The 18,856-nt window shown below is 43.2% G+C and overlaps 1 protein-coding gene across 7 annotated transcripts in view; it reads left to right on the forward strand.

Annotated features, from left to right (window-relative positions):
- RNF13 (ring finger protein 13) overlaps positions 1-18,856 on the forward strand; it is a 50,753-nt gene that overhangs the window by 715 nt on the left and 31,182 nt on the right. For 4 of the 7 annotated variants that reach the window (XM_083504423.1, XM_083504428.1, XM_083504427.1 and 1 more), the window contains exons 2-3: positions 13,314-13,440; positions 16,519-16,599. In XM_083504423.1, the coding sequence (XP_083360549.1) occupies positions 13,327-13,440; positions 16,519-16,599 (195 nt within the window). In that variant the 5' untranslated portion in view covers positions 13,314-13,326. Of the gene's footprint in view, positions 1-107; positions 346-656; positions 780-13,313; positions 13,441-16,518; positions 16,600-18,856 lie in introns of those variants that run through there. The other 3 variants (XM_083504422.1, XM_083504425.1, XM_083504426.1) reach the window with 3 other exon arrangements.

The following is an 18,856-nucleotide window of genomic DNA, read 5'->3' on the forward strand; positions in this document are numbered from 1 at the left end:
AACCTGGGGTGGAACTGGGCTCGCGGTGATTGCTTGTGGTTTTGTCAGCTGGGTTTTGTGATGTAGCCGGTGCTTGTGATGACACGACTTAGGTTTTTCAGAGCCTCTGTTGGGGTTGAGCTGGAGGCGCAGGGATGTATATATCCTGCACGCTCTCCTCTTAGTCGTTGCTAAATTGGGGAGCAGACATGGGGTAGCCGCTGCTTGCGCGGCACTCAGCTGTGCGAGTCTCGTTTGCTGCCGGGTTCTGTGCTTTGGTCGTACTGAATCATGAAGTGGGTTAGAAATTCAGTATGGGTCTCTTCCTCCTCCTCCTGTAAATGCCATTTGTTTCCAGCATGCTGGGTAGGTGTACCCCCCAAATCTCACCCACATGGCCTGATTCTGGTGCTAGTGGCCTAAGCCGGCATTGTATATATATATGAGTGTCCGTGCTCAAGGCTGGGGTGTGTTCCACAATTGTGTAATACTTTGTGGGGCTTCCCTTGATGATTTCAAGGAACATTAGGTAGCATTGAGTGCATCCAAATTGATGTGCAGCCTAATAGATGATGGGATTATACTGCAGTGTTTACCTTCACATCCTGTTATCTGCTAGAGATAAGTCATAAATGGCTTGGGACCAATTTGTGAGGGCTTTTCCTTCCTCTATGTAGCCAAGAATGCCCTATTTGGACAGCAAGGATATGCGGGGAAGCGTTTTAAAGCAACTATCAAGCTTCCTGGAAATCTGGTAAAAGCTGAGCATGCCTTTACAAGTGTGTTGTAGGCTTACTTGGGTAGGTAGTTTTACAAGACATTGGGCTTTACCATTTATTAATGTGCTGGCTGTACTGGGACAAGTTGACTTCTAATTTTGTCACTTGTCCTGAGTTTTTGCTGTTTAGCAGCTAAGACTGCACCCTGGAAGCAGTTCCCATTCTACTCAGCATTGCATTGTAAGTTTGCTACTAAAAACCTCTATTTAATATACTTATTGTTTGGGTGCTTCCTGCACCTGCCTGTACTATTATGGTAGTAGCAGATAGTAGCTGTGAGATGTTACAACCAATAATATATTGGCTGCTTATACTGGTAGTGATTGCACCAACCTCTCCCTTTCCCAGGTCATTGGATAAATTTAAGAGCCTTATTTGTGATGTTATTGTGATGTTATGATTATCTTAAACACAGGGATCCCACTATGTGGCCACTGAAGGCTATATCTATAGCTGCTTTTGTTTCTGTGCTGTAGCAGATAGCTGCTGGCATAGCAGATTTTTCTGTTCAATTTGAAATTTGTTGGTGGCACTGATATAGCTGAAACAGTCATTGTGATGGCATATCCTAAAAACATTATTTGATTGTGCAGCTTGAGAATAGGCTTTAAAAAAACATTCATTGATAAAGTGCCTAAAGTTTACTTAAATGCTGCACACAGGCCTGCAGTATCGAAGATAACACATGTGGTAAAGATATGGTGAGGGAAGATGAAAGCAAGGAAACACTGGTGCTATCTCTTGGAAGAGTCAAAAGGCAGCCTGAGCCATTGAGTGGGCCCTGCTGTTCTGTTTTTTCTAATTCCCAAATGGTAATTGCCATGATAAGAACTCAAAGCCTTGAAGAAATCATCTGCTGAATATCAGACTTAAGACCCAGTAGAAGGGACTTGTTCAAGATAATTAAGAAATCACCATGGTAAGAATATAATCAGAATAATTTTGAATTCTCTTCTTAGTTTAGAAAATAAATTACAGAATTTGTAAGCAATAGAATAGGATTCAAAACCTGTTTGAATTCTTTTTTTAAAAAATATTAGAATTATGCTAGGTATAGTAGACATAGGATAGTTGGACTATATTACCCTTGTGGTCCCTTCCAACTCTACAATTCAGATTCTATGCAGTGCTAGAAATTAGCCAGGTGTGTTTTGCTCTTGGCATGGGTCAAATTGCGACCATGTGGAGATCTCTGGATGCCAGGTTGGTGACTGGGAAAAGCATAATGTCACGTAGAGAAGGATCTGAAATATTTCCCTTAAAGCTTGAAATTGTTTTATTCTGGATTATTTTATTTGTTGTTTTAATGTGTTGTAAACTGCTTTGAGATTTGTTCTTTAAAATATAAAGCAGTATAGAAACGACATGAAGAATGATGATGATAAATCCCATTGGGGGAAACCTCTGGTACCTAAACATTCCATTGTGTCTACTGGAACCCAGGTTTAATTTGGTGATTAGATTATATATCTGAGTTTCTAACATCTGAGATGTTATGTATTGGTCTCTTTGGTGTTATCTGTTCTTTTCATTTCATCTCATTTCATTTTCAGAAAGGCAGGATGTTAACTGTTATAATAAACAACAGTAGACTACATCTGTTTCTAACTAAATGGGCTCATATTAGTCTCACTGCATCCTTTCTTTTCTAAAGAATGAATTATGTAGTCCTTCCCAATCACCTGGCATTGCTGTTACTTAGATGGAAATGTGATACTGAGAAGATACTTTGATTTTTATTTGCATTTAATGCACTTTAGAATTCAGAGAGCACTGAGCTCTTAGTTCTTACAGATTGCCAGGGACGTGCTTGGTAGACTGCTGTTAGTTTAACACACTGCTGATCAACTTGTATTGTCTGATAAAGCAGTCAGTATATTTGCATATGGATTATGTCTGTGTAAATGGTGAAGAAGCCACAGGTCTCTCACACAGTAGGTCAGCTGTTCAGTATCACTTTGTTTTCAACTAAATCTGTCAGAGCAAAAATAAAGAAGTTCTGGACATGCTCTTTTCATACTTTCCAGATTAAACTTCCTCTATTAGATAAGTAGTATAGCGGATGTGTTTCTCAAAACATAAGCTTAAGTGTTATTTCTACTGTTAAATGTGTATTGGGTGACTAGCTCCTCCTCCTTATGTGTTAATGGAACATTGACCAAACCAAGGAGGATCCCTGCCCAGCTATGATCTAATTTGTTGTAGGCACTTGGGTCTCAGGGAGTTGGTCAACAGCTTGAGAGGATTATCACTTGCTAGAAGAGCAGGGAATTTCAATCTGGAAAAGCACCCTGTGGGAGACTGTGAAGGATAAAGAGACAAAATCTGAGAAACAGATTAAAGCTCACCCATCAGATGCACAGGAAGAGAGAAGGTTTCTGGGACAGCTGTCAGGCACTTGGAGAATTAAGATTGGATCTTTTATTCAACTACATAACTTCTAAAATGAGAAATGTCTCTATACTGGAGCTTGTGAGTCAACTGATCTTCTGACTTGGCAGATTGAAGCTACAAGTTTTCTAGCTAGAGCTCCAAGCTGCATTGGACCAGTTTGGGTGTATATATTGCCTGAAGCAAGGATTCAAGGTCCATAACACTTCCATCTCTCCAACAGTCCACCCTATTGCTTTGTTGCCTGTTCAGTAGGCAACCCTGAAGCAACCTAACATGAACCAGGAGAGTATGGAATAAGGCCAGGGCATTTATCTTATATATAAAAATCATTTGAAGAGGAGGCCAGTAAACATCAATCCCTTAAAGGTATATGTAAATTGCACTAGAGGCGTGGGCAGTTCTTAGCCTCAAATATGATCCTCCATTTCTGAGTCCCCAACAGTCTGAAGACCTGTGTCACACATACCGTATTTTTCGCTCTATTGGACGCACCGGACCACAGGACGCACCTAGTTTTTAGAGGGGGAAATCAAGGAAAAAAATATTATCCTCCCCCCAGCCCCAAAGAGCAACGGACAGGCTGCATGCAGCCTGTCCACTTCTCCCAGAGCTTCTCGGGGCTGCGGGGGAAGCCCGGGTTCCCCCCCCCAGCCCCAAAGAGCAAAGAAGCCAAGACAGCGCGCGGGATCCATAGCCGCGCAACCTCTCCAGCCAGGAGCTAAACCTCTCCAGTGCAGCTAAAGAAGACAAGGCAGCAAGCGCGATCCATCCCGCTCACTGCTTTGGCTTCTTCTTTAGCCTTGCGCAGCATCTTTAGTCTTGCGCAACGGGATGGATTGCGCCCGCTGTCCACCGGGGCTGGACTAGATGACTCCTGGGGTTCCCTTCCAACCCTGCAATTCTATGACCTCGGAAGGTGTTTGGGGTCTCCACCACTGGAGGCTTTTAAGCAGCGGTTGGGGGACCATCTGCCTGGCGCTCTTTAGCTGTGATTCCTACATTGTGAGGGGGCTGGGCTAGATGACCCTTGGGTGGCCCTCCCAACTCTATACAGTCCTACAGTTCTGCGGCAGGAGATCCACAGCCACTTCAGACAATGCCCACTCCCAATTTTCATCTGAGAGACATGTGTCTCTCAGTACCCCCCTACCTGCCACACTTCCCCCACCCCACTTAAGCTGAGGGAATTCCTGCCCAGAGAAACTCCCAGCAATCAAGGAGGAGGAATCCGCTGCAGCCGTGAGCAGCGGTGGATCCATGGTCCCCTTCCTTCTCTCCTCCGTAGTTGCTTTGAAGCAGGAAAGTGGGAGAGGAGCTGCTTACACAAGTGTAAGCTGCCCCCCTCCCACTTTCCTCCTTCAAAGCAACTACGGAGGAGGGAAGGAAGGGGACCATGGATCCTCTTCGCTGCTCGAGCCCAGGAGGAGGGAATCCGCTGAAGCCTCCAGCAGGGGAGGATCCATGGTCCCCTTCCTTCCCTCCTCCGTGGTTGCTTTGAAGGAGGAAAGTGGGAGAGGAGCTGCTTACACGAGTGCAAGCTGCTCCCCTCCCACATTGCCGCTTCAAAGGGAGCCCGGGAGGAGGGAATCTGCTGCAGCTTCCCCCACCTCCGCAGAAGCCGCGCGCTCTTTAAAGGGGCTGTGCGGCTTCTCCTGGCTTTTCTGGGAGGTGGGGGGATTCCCCCACCTCGGAGAAAAGCCCGCAGGAGCCGCGCAGCCTTTAAAGAGGGTGCCGCTCTTGGGGGCTTTTCCCCCAGGAGGGAGAAGGGACTGCTGCAGCCAGTCAGTCCCTTCTCCCTCCTGGAGAAAAGCCCGCAAGAGCGCACGAAGCTTGTGTGTGGCTCTTGTGGGCTTTTCCCGCCTGCCTCCCCCCTGCATTCGCTCCATAGGACGCACACACATTTTCCCTTGCTTTTTAGGAGGGAAAAAGTGTGTCCTATGGTGCGAAAAATACGGTAATTGTTCCTTGGTAAGAACGATTCTTGGAACTCTGAGCTTTTATTATTATTATTATTATTTTTATAAAAATTTTTATTGGTTTTACAAAGTTTTAATAAACATAAACAAACAAACAAACACACAAACAAAACATGTATAATTTCATATCCTTTTTTTCCTTAAACCTTACTTCATCGACTTCCCCATACCTCCCCTTTCTACATCCCAATTTCAAAAATTGTTCCAGCAAATCCTAACAGAACTTAATTTTATCAAATTATTCCCTTATTCTTTTCTTTTACTTGATCTTTTACAGCTGTAACCCCCTTTTCCCCCTAGAACCTCGACATTTTAACATTCATTAATTTTGCAATATTTCTTAAGATAAATTTTGAACTTCTTCCAATCTTCTTCCGCCGTCTCTTTCCCCTGATCGCGGATTCTGCCAGTCATTTCAGCCAGTCCCATATAGTCTATCACCTTCATCTGCCATTCTTCCAGGGTGGGTAGATCTTGAGTCTTCCAATGCTTTGCAATAAGTACTCTTGCTGCTGTGGTGGCATACATAAAAAAAAGTTCTATCCTTCTTTGGCACCAATTGGCCGACTATGCCCAAGAGAAAAGCCTCTGGTTTCTTAGGGAAAGTACGTTTAAGTACCTTTTTCATTTCATTATATATCATTTCCCAGAAAGCCTTAATCTTCGGGCACGTCCACCAAAGGTGATAAAAAGTACCTTCAGTTTCCTTACATTTCCAACACTTATTGTCAGGCAAATGGTAAATCTTTGCTAGCTTGACTGGGGTCATGTACCACCTATAAATCATTTTCATTATATTTTCCCTTAAGGCATTACATGCCTGGAACTCTGAGCTTTTGATAGGGTTGGGAATGACCACTGTCTGAAACCCTTGACATCTGATTCTCAGTTACTGTAGAGAATACTGAGTTGATGGACCAATGATCTGGCTTTGTATAAGACAGCTTCCTGTGTTTTCACAGGTGCTCAGGAAAATTCTGAGAGCAAAATGATTACGGTAAGCTGTTTCCCTAGTTATGGTATTGAGCAGCCTGATCTTCCAGTTGCTTTCATCATGTCCTAACCTAATTTGCAGTCTTCTTGGGTTGCTCTAATTTCAGGAGCCAGTGACTTGGCTTCTGAGTGGGTATCGTGAAGCTACCTGGTCTTCTAAATGGGGTGTAGGCACAGTATCTATTTCTATTGCTTTGCCTTAGGGAAAGGTGTACTGAGAAGCAAAATACAGCACCCCTGTATTTAGGCGGCTTGTAGATGCAGTTCCTGTAGCTTAACAAATATTGCACAATGTCCCTTCCATTGGTGCACTTAAGTCTTGGGGGTGGAAAAGACAGGACCAAAATACTTGGCCCACCTGTCCTTTCAGGTGGAAGGTGCCTGGCCCAGTGAACCGAAACATGCTCCAATACTTGGATTCAAATATCCCTGGCAGGTGCTCACAAAGTCACATTGAGTCATATTGAAGCTTGAGTCAGGAAATGTCTATGCAGTCAGAATGAGACTCTGTAGACAAGGGATGGGTCTGTTTTTAGTTCTGTAGGGCAGGGTAAGCAGGCTTCCATCTGGGTTACAATCAAGAGGAAGGAGAGCCTGCTGTTGGTCTAGGCATTGGGTTAGGGGGTAGGTTAAGTGTTCCTGAGTATGTGCCTTTTATTTTCTCCCATATAAGAAGTGAGTTATTCATATGGAGGAAAATAAAGCCCTGCTCTCAAAAATTAGGTATTGGCTGCTCTATCTGGGTATAAAGTGGAGTGTCAAGTTTCTAAACTTCCCCTGCCCCAACAAAAAAGTGCCCAGTAAGGGTAGCAAGATCAAGCCAATATAGAGCTGGATGAGGAGGGGACCTAATTGGAAGAAGGAGGTGTGGTTGTGGGGGAGAGAATATTTTTCAGTCTTCATCTGGCCTTCCTGATTGTGATGCCACTTGCTAACTCTTTAATCTTTTCTCAAAAACTCACTTTTCCACGAACGTTTGATATACCCTGTAGTCTACATATCCCACTGTAACTAACCTGAAGTATATATAACTCAAATAATACATACTCTCCCACTGTTTACACTGCCTCCATCATACTCTGACTCCTTTGTGTTGTATTTTAGATTGTAACTCCTTTGGGCAGGAATTTGACTTTTATGCTTTGTAAAGTGCTATTCATACTCAAGGATAGCACTACTCTCCCACATATCATAAAGATACTTGCTTTCCTACTAAATATAGTAAAAGGTATACCATTGAATTATTGAGGACTGACCTTGTCTGACAGGGTTGGTGGCTTTATGGATTATAGATATAGCTTATTTTAAATTGCTGAGATATTCTTATTTATTCTAATGTTCTTGCTTTTGGTTATTAGCCACCTTTGAGGTTTTAAAAAGGCATGCATGCATTTTTAATAAATATGAAAAAAGATCCAAAATGAGTTTGTAGAGCTATTCCTACTGGGCCTCTCCAGTTTTACTCAGTATTTGTAGGTTGGTTTATTAAAATACTAATCACAAATTAAAATTAGCATGCACAGCCCATTCTTCCCTACCACCAGTGATGATTTATTTTTTTTACCCAAAGCTAACATATATACCAACTACTTCTTTTCTGTCCCAAATTTGATTTTGATTTTTTTAAAGTAAAATGTGGGCTGCTTCTCCTTTAGTTTGAGACCGAAGATAGCAGTTATCTTTCACAGGTAAAACTGCTGTGGCTTTTTCTCTCTCATTTATTTAGCAAGAAAGCCAACTAATAGTGTCCCATTGAAATCTTGTCAGTACCGTATTTTTCGCCCCATAGGACGCTCCGTCCCATAGGACGCACCTAGGTTTTTTGGGGGGAAATAAAGGAAAAAACATTTCCCTCTATTTCCCCCCCAAAAGCAGGTCGGGGAAACAGAACCAGGTCGAGGAACAGCGGGATGGCGGCGCTGTGCCTCCCAGCTGTCCCCCGAGCTTGTGGGGCTGGCTGATGTCTGCCCCGCGCGAGGGGTGCTCTGCATCAGGGCGCTCCCCCTGCGGGGCCGGCAGGCTGCTATCTGCAGCGTGGGGAGCCTTGCCGGGAAGTCCGGCAAGGCTCCCCACGCTGCGGATGTCTGCCTGGCGAGGGGGGCGCTCTGCTTCAGGGCGCCCCGCCCGCCGGGCGGCAGGCTGCTATCCGCAGCGTGGGGAGCCTTGCTGGGGATGTGTTCCTGAAGCCTGGAGAGCGAGAGGGGTCGGTGCGCAAGCTTCAGCAAAAGCCTGCATTCGCCCCATAGGACGCACCCAGATTTCCCCTTCATTTTTGGAGGGGGAAAAGTGCGTCCTATAGGGCGAAAAATACGGTACTTCTTTTATCTGTATATCTTTAATCTATCTTTCATATTTCCAATAGGATAGGAACTCTTCTATGCTGCTGTGTTATTGAAAGATGGGTTGAGAATTGTTTATCAACTTGAGGGCCACTTTCCCTAGTAGGCAGCATTTTGGGGCCACATGCCAGTGGTGGTGGTACAGTGAATATGAGTCTTATCTTTGCAGTCCAGTCACACAAGTCAGAGTTTTGTATGTATGTATCTGTCCATCCAGGCAAGCAGTTGAAGGTCACATTCCAGCCAGGCAAAAAAACTGGAGGAGGGAGCAGCAAAGGGCCAGTGAGTCCTGTGGGCTGTGGAGAAATAGAAGGTCCCCAGTCCTGAAGTTCCTCATTCCTGCTGCAAGATTTGTGTTGGAGAATATTCTATACTTTGATTTCCAAAACTTGTTGTTGTTTAGTCGTTTAGTCGTGCCTGACTCTTCGTGACCCCATGGACCAGAGCACACCATGCAAAAAAACTAATAAACTAATAAACATTAAAAGCTATCTTTGTTTTCAAAATGAGTGGTAGCGTTTGTAAAATGGGAAGTTGGAGCTGTCACGTTCATGAAGTCCTTATGGTCTTTTATTTTCTTGTTCCTTGTATCTATTTCTTTGTTTTACCGGAATAGGAACACATCATCAGATTGCCCAGACACTTGCAATAGCATATATTCACCCACCCCACTCACACACAAAAACAAAGATCATCACAGCCAATCACAAACAAACAACCACACCCTAGGCCAAACCCAACCTCTCTTACCATCAAAGGAACACAAGTGAACAGCACAAGCAACGCTGACACCAAACCCTACATACATTAAACATAATAGGAACATTGCTCCCGACGCTACCCCCACCCATCTTCCCTCCCTCCACCCCTTTCCCCCCCTCCCCCTAATGTCTCAACAAATGAAACGGATTTGTAAATATGTTCCATGGAAAAAATACGAGAGACATTACACTTCTGTAAAACAAGAAAATCTTTAATAATAATTTAAAAAAAACAGTTCTACAATCAAAGTTCTTGTGATTTCAGTTTACCCTTTTTCTTTCATGCTCTACAAGTTAGTTCAGAACCTTCAGAGATCTGTCAGTTCTATGTATTTAAAAGCATTTATAAACAATGTAAGTGGTTTTTAAAAATGGGACTTCATGTAAAGTGGAGTCATTAAACTATTGACTTTGCTTGTGTTCAACGTTTCATGAGGAAACACATCGGGCTACAGCCTCAATTATATTCTGTAACTGGACTAGGGTTCAGAAAAGCAACTTACAGAAGTATGTGAAAAGGAGTATTGGAGAAGGGGAATGCTTTGGGGCTCTTTCAGAATATTAATTAGGCTTGATTTTTGTTTCAGAGGCAACTGGGATTTGAAAATAGGTTGCATCTGATAGTTGATAGCTGTCAAAAGTGAAGAAGCTTGCCTTACTTTAAAAGATGAATTGTAACAGTATAGGAAGAAATAAGGTGGCAAGATCAGTGACGTGGCAATTTGTTCAGTTGTCTCAGGGCTAGGAGATCTGTTAAGCTACTGCTGGATAGTAAGCTTAAGGGAAGATGATGGAAAGGAAGTGAGGTTTAGATGGGCCAATCAGACTTAATTCACAAACTGCCCATTCCAGGTCTGCTGTGATGCTAATGATGGCAGCTGAGGTTAGGACTTCAACAGCCATGGGTGCTAACAGGTGTGTCGTGGAGCAAATAGGTACTGCTGCAGCGGGAAGTTAAACAGTGTTTCCGTGTGCTCTGGCTTCTGTCATGGTGTCCCGTTGCGCCAGAAGCGGTTTAGTCATGCAGGCCACATGACCCTGGAAAGCTGTCTGCAGCCAAACGCTGGCTCCCTTGGCCTGTAAGCAGAGATGAATGTCGCACCCCAAAGTCACCTTTGACTGGACTTAACCGTCCAGGGGTCCTTTACCTTTTTACCTTACCTATTTCTGGTGCAATACTTCATGTATGTGATGACTCTGTCCCATTTCCAAAGAGAGATTTTTCTACAGGCAGGATAGTTGGAACATCTGTGAGACAAGTGCATGAAGCCTTGACAAATGGGAAATGCAGGTTTTCGGCTTTCAAAAGCCAGGGCTCTCTAGACTTGGTGAAGTGTAAGGATAATGGACACTGTAGTATTTGAGGTGGTTAATGCATCTAAAGGATCTTTGCATTGTTGAGCAGTAGATTCTGGCCTGAAATTAGTTTTTGGAAAATAGTTAAACAAGAGCCAAAAAAGTGAGTATGTATTGTGTGAATGATTCAACTGCTCAGAGTGTAACGCCTTTCTGAAAGTCAGACTTTGCCTTTGAACATTAATAAGAAATGATAAGAAATTAATGCTATTAACTATGCATTCCAACCCAGCATAGTACTGTACTACTGAAACCCTCCGCTGCCATCTCTTGCCACGTGGATAGTTAAGCAGTGTTGATGATTCCAGACACCTCTTGAAAATCAGGGATGGTGGGGCTCTGCTAATATTTCCACAATTCATACAGAGGTGTGTTTTAACAGCCCCCCACCACCACCAAAAAAATGTCCAGTGTACCTCTGTGACTTTGCATTATAGGGGAAGATCAGTTGTGGTGGGCAAAGTACTCTTCGGGGAAGCTTAACATAAAAAGTACCTGCAAGATTAAGCTAGTGTCCCATCTAGTCCAGCACCTTGTTCTCATCATGGCCATCCAGATGTCTGTGGGAAGCCTGAAAGTGGGACCTGACCAAATTTCTGCAGTTTCTTGCAATTGAAAATTTGACAGCCATTGCTGTTCTTCTCACTGATGAAGATTGCCTCATCATCTTCCAAGGAATCAAAGAACCTACTCAACCAATGACCAGTTTATTTTGTGGGAGAATTAAGGCAGAACAGAACACCAGAGGCAAATGACATCTATCAAGTTAATGGTAGTGTCCCAAATTGGAATGCCCTCCCCAAGAAGTACAGCTAGTGCTAATAATAGTCCTTGCAGTCACAAATTAAAAATTTCTGTTTACCCAGGCATTTTAGGGTTTTCTTTTATTCATTTAACAGTTGTTTACTGCTGCCTCCAAGCTTTAATTTATTGATGTTTTTAATTGTTTTAATCTTATTTATTTGAGTGATTTTATATCACTTAATCATAGTTGTCTTTTAAGTGGCATATAGGAACTACAAAACATTAAGACTGAAATGAGTAAAAATTATAAAATTTCTCAGTTTAAAAGCCTGCTGGAATTAAAAAGTATTCAGTAGGCACCGGAAGTTCAACTGGGAGGCAATCTTTTTGACCTCAACTGGAAGGAAATTCCACAGAATACAGGCTTGTGGATACAGGCTGTATCTGAGCCATGGTGTACCACTAGCAGCGATTCTCTCAGGAAAGATGGTGATCAAACAGGTATATAAGAGATTAGGTGGTCCCTGAGGTATCCTGGACCTAAGTTGTGTAAATTCCATTTGGATAAAGGGTGGTTTAGAAATATTTTAAATAATAAAAACATTTAAAACTCAAAAGCACCTATGTATCCACTCAGAAATGTTGGAATTTGTGTGCATTCAGTTTCTCTAATGTGAATCAAGAGGGAGACCATAATAAAGCCCAGCGAAGTTTATCTTTGTATCCATCATTTGTTTTTGGAATTTTTCACTTGTGTGAGGCACAATCCAATTAAGCAAGAGCCTGTAGTCCCTGAAGGATGTGCTAAAATTCAAGACTTTTGTGTGCTCTGTTGGCCTGCATGTGACTCCTTCTGTGTACTAGGCTAGCGCCTGGAAGTTAGCACAAGCTCTAGTTGCCACAATGTGGCTAGTTAGGAGGATCACACTTTTCTTCTTCAATACATTTTGTGTTCCACAATTTGGTAGGTTCAAATCATACATGTAGGGGCATTTATATTGGCTCTCAGATTGCAGCAGGTTAACCAACTTTACTTCAATTTTGCAATGACTTGTGGTAATCAAGTACAGTAGGCAGGTTTTCAGGTGTGAAGCAGATTGTAAGTGAGCATTTCAATTTCAGTATGGTTTAGTAGTGCCTTCTGATTCTATTAGTACAAGTAGATTTCAATTAATAAATCAGTGTTTGGAAGACTGAAACCATTAATGTAAATGAAAGCAGAAGGCTGGAGGAGTGTGTGTCACTTGATTGATAGAACTTGTAAATGACTTAGAAGATTTGTTTTAGAAGCCATTATGCTTCGTGTGCAGAGAACAATTATCTCACCTACCTGCCAAAGTCTGGTACAACTCCTTAGCAACTTTTAGCAATTCTAAGTAAATAATAAAGGAGTTGAAATTCAAAGTAAGTTATTCTTGCATATTAATAAAGCAAAATATTTTAGCATAGTCCTTGGGTGACTGACTCTGTTTATGATCTTGTTTCTACAAGCCATTGGACTGGTAGAATAATGTTTGGGGTGCAGCTTAGTGGCTGCTGTGCTAGCAACTCACCACAGCATTCATCTTTGCACTTGTGCTTTGGCTTGGGGTTAGCGCTTTGCATTAACTCAGGGGACAGAATGGCACTCCTCTGCTGCCTGTCACTGCACCCATCCCCAAGTATGATATAACTATGTGATATGAAGCCACAGAGCAGAAAGTGTATGTATTGAAGATGAGGAAAATGCAGAATGGGGTAGGATAAAGTACAACATGCTTTCTATCTGAGCATTTCATCAGAACAAACCTGTGTGCCTGATGAACAGAACAATCTTTTGGGGTTGGGTGAGGTAGAATCTGGCAGAAGAGCTGCCAAATCCTTGATTGAGCTGCACTTGCTTAAGTAACTTTATGTGCAGTAGCACATAATGTGCAGTAGCTATGTGTATTTATTGGATCAGTGTGTTAATGCCTTCTGCCAGTCTTGACTTTCTTTGTTTTTGTCTTGCAGGAATTTAATTAAAATGCTGCTGTCAATAGGAATGTTAATGTTGTCTGCCACTCAAATCTACACCATTCTCACAGTTCAGCTGTTTGCTTTCTTAAACCTATTGCCTGTGGAAGCAGATATTTTAGCCGTAAGTATTATTTATTTATTTTCCCCTGTGGTTGGGATTCACCCAAAGGGCCCCCATCAGTGGAAGCACGGAACAAGGACTTCTGCTTGTACAGCAGGGCTGTCCCTCCCCCCCAAAGCACCCCAAAATTGGCTGAGAGAGGGGCTGGATAAGCATCACAGCAATGCATGGGGAGGCGAAAGGGGGGCTTCTTCCATCTGGCAAGCCGAAATACTTTTGCAGATGGAGTGTTCATCATAGTGCAGCATTAAATTACACCGTGTGTGTAAAGCATTCCTAAAGAGACAATGAGGTTGTCAAAGGATCCAAGGGGCTCTCAACCCTTAAACTGACATAGGAATATCTTTGAAAAATCTGAGCTAGCTTTTAGGTAATAGGGACACGAGTGGCGCTGTGGTCTAAACCACTGAGCCTAGGGATTGCCGATCAGAAGGTTGGCAGTTTGAATCCCCGCGATGGGGTGAGCTCCCGTTGTTTGGTCCCAGCTCCTGCCAACCTAGCAGTTCGAAAGCACGTCAAAGTGCAAGTAGATAAATAGGTACCACTCCGGCGGGAAGGTAAACAGCATTCCCGTGCGCTGCTCTGGTTTCACCAGAAGCAGCTTAGTCATGCTGGCCACATGACCTGGAAAAACTGTCTGCAGACAAACGTCGGCTCCCTTGGCCTGTAAAGCAAGATGAGTGCCGCAACCCCAGAGTTGTTTGCGACTGGACTTAATTGTCAGGGGTCCCTTTACCTTTTTTTAAATGGGTGGAAACTGATTTGGGATGTAATAGGTTACAAGCAGTAATAGGTTACAAGCAGTGGGTGTAAAAAATGCAAATTTGTATGCATTTCCTGTTTTCTTTCACATGCTTGCTTATGAATATGGGGTTAGGCAGTTTACGCTTATTTTAAGATAGTAAAACTCTATTCAAGGGACTTCACTACATTAGTTCATCTACTTGCAATAGTCTCCACTTAGAACTTGTAAACATGAATTATTTAGCATAGAAGGTAGTAAAATGTCTCCAATGCAAAGAGGAATTGCCGTAGGAATGCCTGCATGGGGTGATATATTGCTTTTAATCTGCTGTTTCCATTTGATAAAGTTACTGTGTATAGTGACCTAGTCTGTTGGGGCTGATCAGTTCTAGTCAGGGGCCCAGTTTGTATCTCAATTCAACCATAGTTTATGTTAAACAATGGTTTAATGTGAATTCAAGGTTCTGATATATAAAGCCCTAAATGGTTAGTACCTGGTTACCGGCAGAATGCCTCTCCTATACCATCCAGCCTGGGGCACGAGAACCCCTGTGGAAGCACTGCTGGTAGTTCCAGGCTTAAGTAGAATCTGGTGATCACTGACCTGTCGGAGAGCCTTCTCAGCAGTAACACCATGGTTTTGGAACATACTTCCTCTGGAGGTTACTTTGGAACCAACATTCTATATCTTCAGGCACCTCCTGAGCCCGTGCGTTTTTGAACAGGCCTTTTAAAGCTGCAAGATTGTCTTGTGTAGTAAGAACTGTTGCTACTATTGGTTTTATTACCTTGTTCTATGTGTTTGCGATTCACACTGGGGTCTTGTGATGAGGGAAGGATATAAGTTTTAAATATAAACAATATGTTGCTTGTTCACATTAAAGCATAGTTTAAAACAAACTATGGGTTAACATGATGGCGGTCCCTGCTTTTGGCCATTTCTAAGTGTTCTCTAATCTACAGTCTCCCGCACTTCCCTTTGTATGACGATTGCACTCCATTCACTTGTGGCAAGAAATTAATGAATGTGAAACGTCCGTTCTTTTGTCAGTCTTGAATCTCCTGCCAATCAGCTTCATTGGAACACCCTTAGTTCCTGTACTGAGAAAGAGGGGAGGGGGAACCTCTCATTTCTTTCTCCCTAACATATACACTCCAATAAAGCTTTCTCCCCTCCTGGGTCATCCAGGCTTACAGGACTGGATATAGTACAGTATTACTGTCATGCAAGCTTGAGCTGTAGTGCCTCTCTTCATTTATAAAGAAAAGAAATCTTCTTTGCCAGCAATAATGTGTGATTGCAGAACTTACTCCTTCCCCTCTGTTTTTCCACTACCCCCCTTTTAGTAGCTTCTTTAAACAGTGTTTTTTTCTGTGATAGCTGTTCTCTCCTAGCAAATTCTCCATTCATCGCTCTTCCCCCATCTGCATTAAGACTGTGGTCAACCCAGGAATCTGTATTTAATAAAAGAGTCCCTTATTTCTTTTGACCAGAAAGTCCTCCGCTTATGACAAGGATTCACTATTACAAACACACTTTGCTCTAGTTGGCTCTAGTTCAGTTTTCACAAATGGTACATTTTCTTCCTTGCAGTATGTTAAAAACATAACTTTTATTTTACTTAATTGGATTTAAAATGGCCCCGCTTTTTTTTACTCTGGTCAGAAGCATAAAAAGAGCTCAGACAAAAGAATGCAGATTACATAATTTTAGTGGGTTTCTGCAATCTGACGGTTGTAGATTCTGAACTTCCATAAAGAAAGCATTTTACAATGTCTAAGTTCAAAACACACACTGCCTGTTTTGTCCATTTTAAAGACATAGTCTTGATTTTGCTTTGTAACTATTTCCAGGGGCTTGTCGTGTTAGTCTGTTGTAGAAAAATTAGCAAAGACTGTTTAGGATTAAAAACTTTAATGCTAAAACATTTTGCAAACCACTTTTTGCTGTTTACTGTGCATTCTTTTTACAGTAAAAGCAGACTTTACAGTGAAATTTAAGGAACTGGAACACTTCCAAAGAGTTGTTCAGCATTTAACTCATTGCAAAAATGTTTGACGGTGGAAGAACCTTGGGAATTAAAATGTTGCTGAGCTATGTTATAAACTGAAACTGAAGCAGGTCAATAGGTGAAGAAAGGAACTTCAGGGGCTGGTCCTGGGCACAATGTGGGGCATATGACAAGATTTTGTTGAGACAGTTGAACTGTACTTTGAGAAATGAATCATTTGTGCTATTGGTATCTTATTTCTTAGTAGTATGACAATGGTTTTATATGGTCCCCTTTCCAGTTTAGTACATAATATAATCCTTCACTTTCCTTTTGCTTTTAGTTTAATTTTGAAAATGTAACACAAACATTTGATGACCTGCCAGCAAGGTTTGGCTACAGACTCCCGACGGAAGGCTTGAAGGTAAGAAGCAAGAGCAAGTAACAAAATAGGAGCAAATAAAGAAAATTTAACATGGTGCTTTGTGAGTTCTTAATATATAGCTTAGTCTCAATTGGCTCTATGGATTTTACAACTGCGCAACAGACTTAATCCAAAATCAGCTGGAAAAAGTGGTAGGCACGACTGTGTCCCTATAGTAAGAAAAGAAAAGAAAAGAAAAGAAAGAACTTTCTGCCAATAGTGTTGCCTAGAGCAACGGAAGACAATGCAAATACTTTTCTTTCTAGCGTGGAGGATTTCAATAATACTTTTATAATCCTTGGTGATTAATTAAGGGACAGGGTGTTGAGAAATAAAGCTTTGAGATATAAACCCTTAGATAAACCTGCAGAAAAGCATTTATGACAACCACTGGACTTCCATGTGAAGATGTTATTAGAAAGCAGTCAAGTAAAAGACTGAGCCCAGAACATTTAAACTAAGGCTTGGCTTTAGAATGATACTAATCTAGTACAGTGGTGCCCCGCAAGACGAACGCCTCGCAAGACGGAAAACCCGCTAGACGAAAGGGTTTTCCGTTTTGGAGGCGCTTCGCAAAACGAATTTCCCTATGGGCTTCCTTCGCAAGATGAAAGCCCATAGGGAAATCTCCGGGACAGCGGGGAAGCGCAGCGCGTCTTCCCCACTGTCCTCGGACCTCCTCCGAAGGCTGGCGGTGGGGTGGAGAGACCTCCTCCCGCCGCCAGCCTTCAGAAGGCTGCTCCGAAGCCTGGCGGTGGGGCGGAGAGACCTCCTCCCGCCGCCAGGCTTCGGAAGGATGCTCCGAAGGCTGGCGGCGGGAGGAGGGCTCTCCGCCCCACCGCCAGGCTTCAGAAGGCTGCTCCGAAACCTGGTGGCGGGAGGAGGTCTCTGCGCCCCACCGCCAGCCTTCGGAAGGCTGCTCCGAAGCCTGGCGGTGGGAGGAGGTCTCTCCACCCCACCGCCAGCCTTCGGAAGGCTGCTTCGAAGCCTGGCGGTGGGGCAGAGAGACCTCCTCCCGCCGCCAGGCTTCGGAAGGCTCCTCCGAAGGCTGGCGGTGGGGCGGAGAGACCTTCTCCCCGCGCCAGCCTTCAGATGGCTGTCCTGAAGACTTGCGGTGGGAGGAGGGTTTTCCTTCCCACCGCCAACATTCAGAATGCTGTTCTGAATGTTGGCGGTGGGGAGGAAAAACCCTCCTCCCACCGCAAGCCCCGGGAACAGAGGAGAAGCGCTGCGCCCCTTCCTCTCTGTTCCCGTACCTGTCCTGAAGGCTTGCGGTGGGGAGAAAAGCCCTTCTCCGCACCGCCAGCCTGGCAAGCGGTTTCCATAGGAACGCATTAATTGATTTTCAATGCATTCCTATGGGAAACGGTGCTTCGCAAGACGAAAAACTCGCAAGAAGAAAAAACTTGCAGAAAGAATTAATTTCGTCTTGCGAGGCACCACTGTATCTGGCTCTCTAAAATTACAGAGTTGGAAGGAGTGTGGGTGGTCAGCCCTTGCTCAATGTTGGATCTGCAGTGCAGGATACAACTGCAACATCTCTGACCTAAAATGAAGGTGATTCAAGGCAGTTTCTTACATTGCTAAACATCTCCTACAGTTAGGAAGCTTCTACTAATGTTTAATCAAAATCTGCTTCCCTGCAGTTTTCACCCAGTGATTCTAGATCTTCCCTCTGGAGCAATCACCTTTCCCCCCTTCTGTGGCAAACAGTAGGTCTTCCTTTCATCAAGGACCCAACCCTAAACCTACCTGAAATAAGTGTCCTCCAATTAACTTCACAGGCTTTATTTCTTGTCCTGCGATCGTCCTGTGCTTAGTTGCTTGACAGTAACTTAGTGGGATTGAATCCTGAGGAAATCTGCACAAGATTGACCTGTTAGGAAATGTTTTTATTGCTCCTGATTTTGCTTATAATACTTCTGATGTGCAACTATTCCTCAAATGGTCTAAGCGATCAGTTAGTTAGCTTTAAAACTGAGAAAACGAACAGCCAAGTTTGATCCTGTCTAAAACAAACCTTAGCATAAATAACCACACTATATTTTAATGCATGCTTGCAGTTCTTACCTTATTTGATTGTCCCATAACAATTGTACACTTTTTGCAATACCCCAATATTGCAGTTTGATTCAGGGTTTCTGCTGTAGCCAGTGACTCTTAGTCAAATATAAGTGACTTCTGCATTTTGAACACTTTCTTTAGTTAGACATTCTTGGACAATATGTCCTTGTCCAACAATGGCCGTGAGTCATCT

This window comes from Podarcis liolepis, assembly GCF_965112155.1.
Source record: "Podarcis liolepis genome assembly, chromosome: 5".
NCBI classification, from domain to species: domain Eukaryota; kingdom Metazoa; phylum Chordata; class Lepidosauria; order Squamata; family Lacertidae; genus Podarcis; species Podarcis liolepis.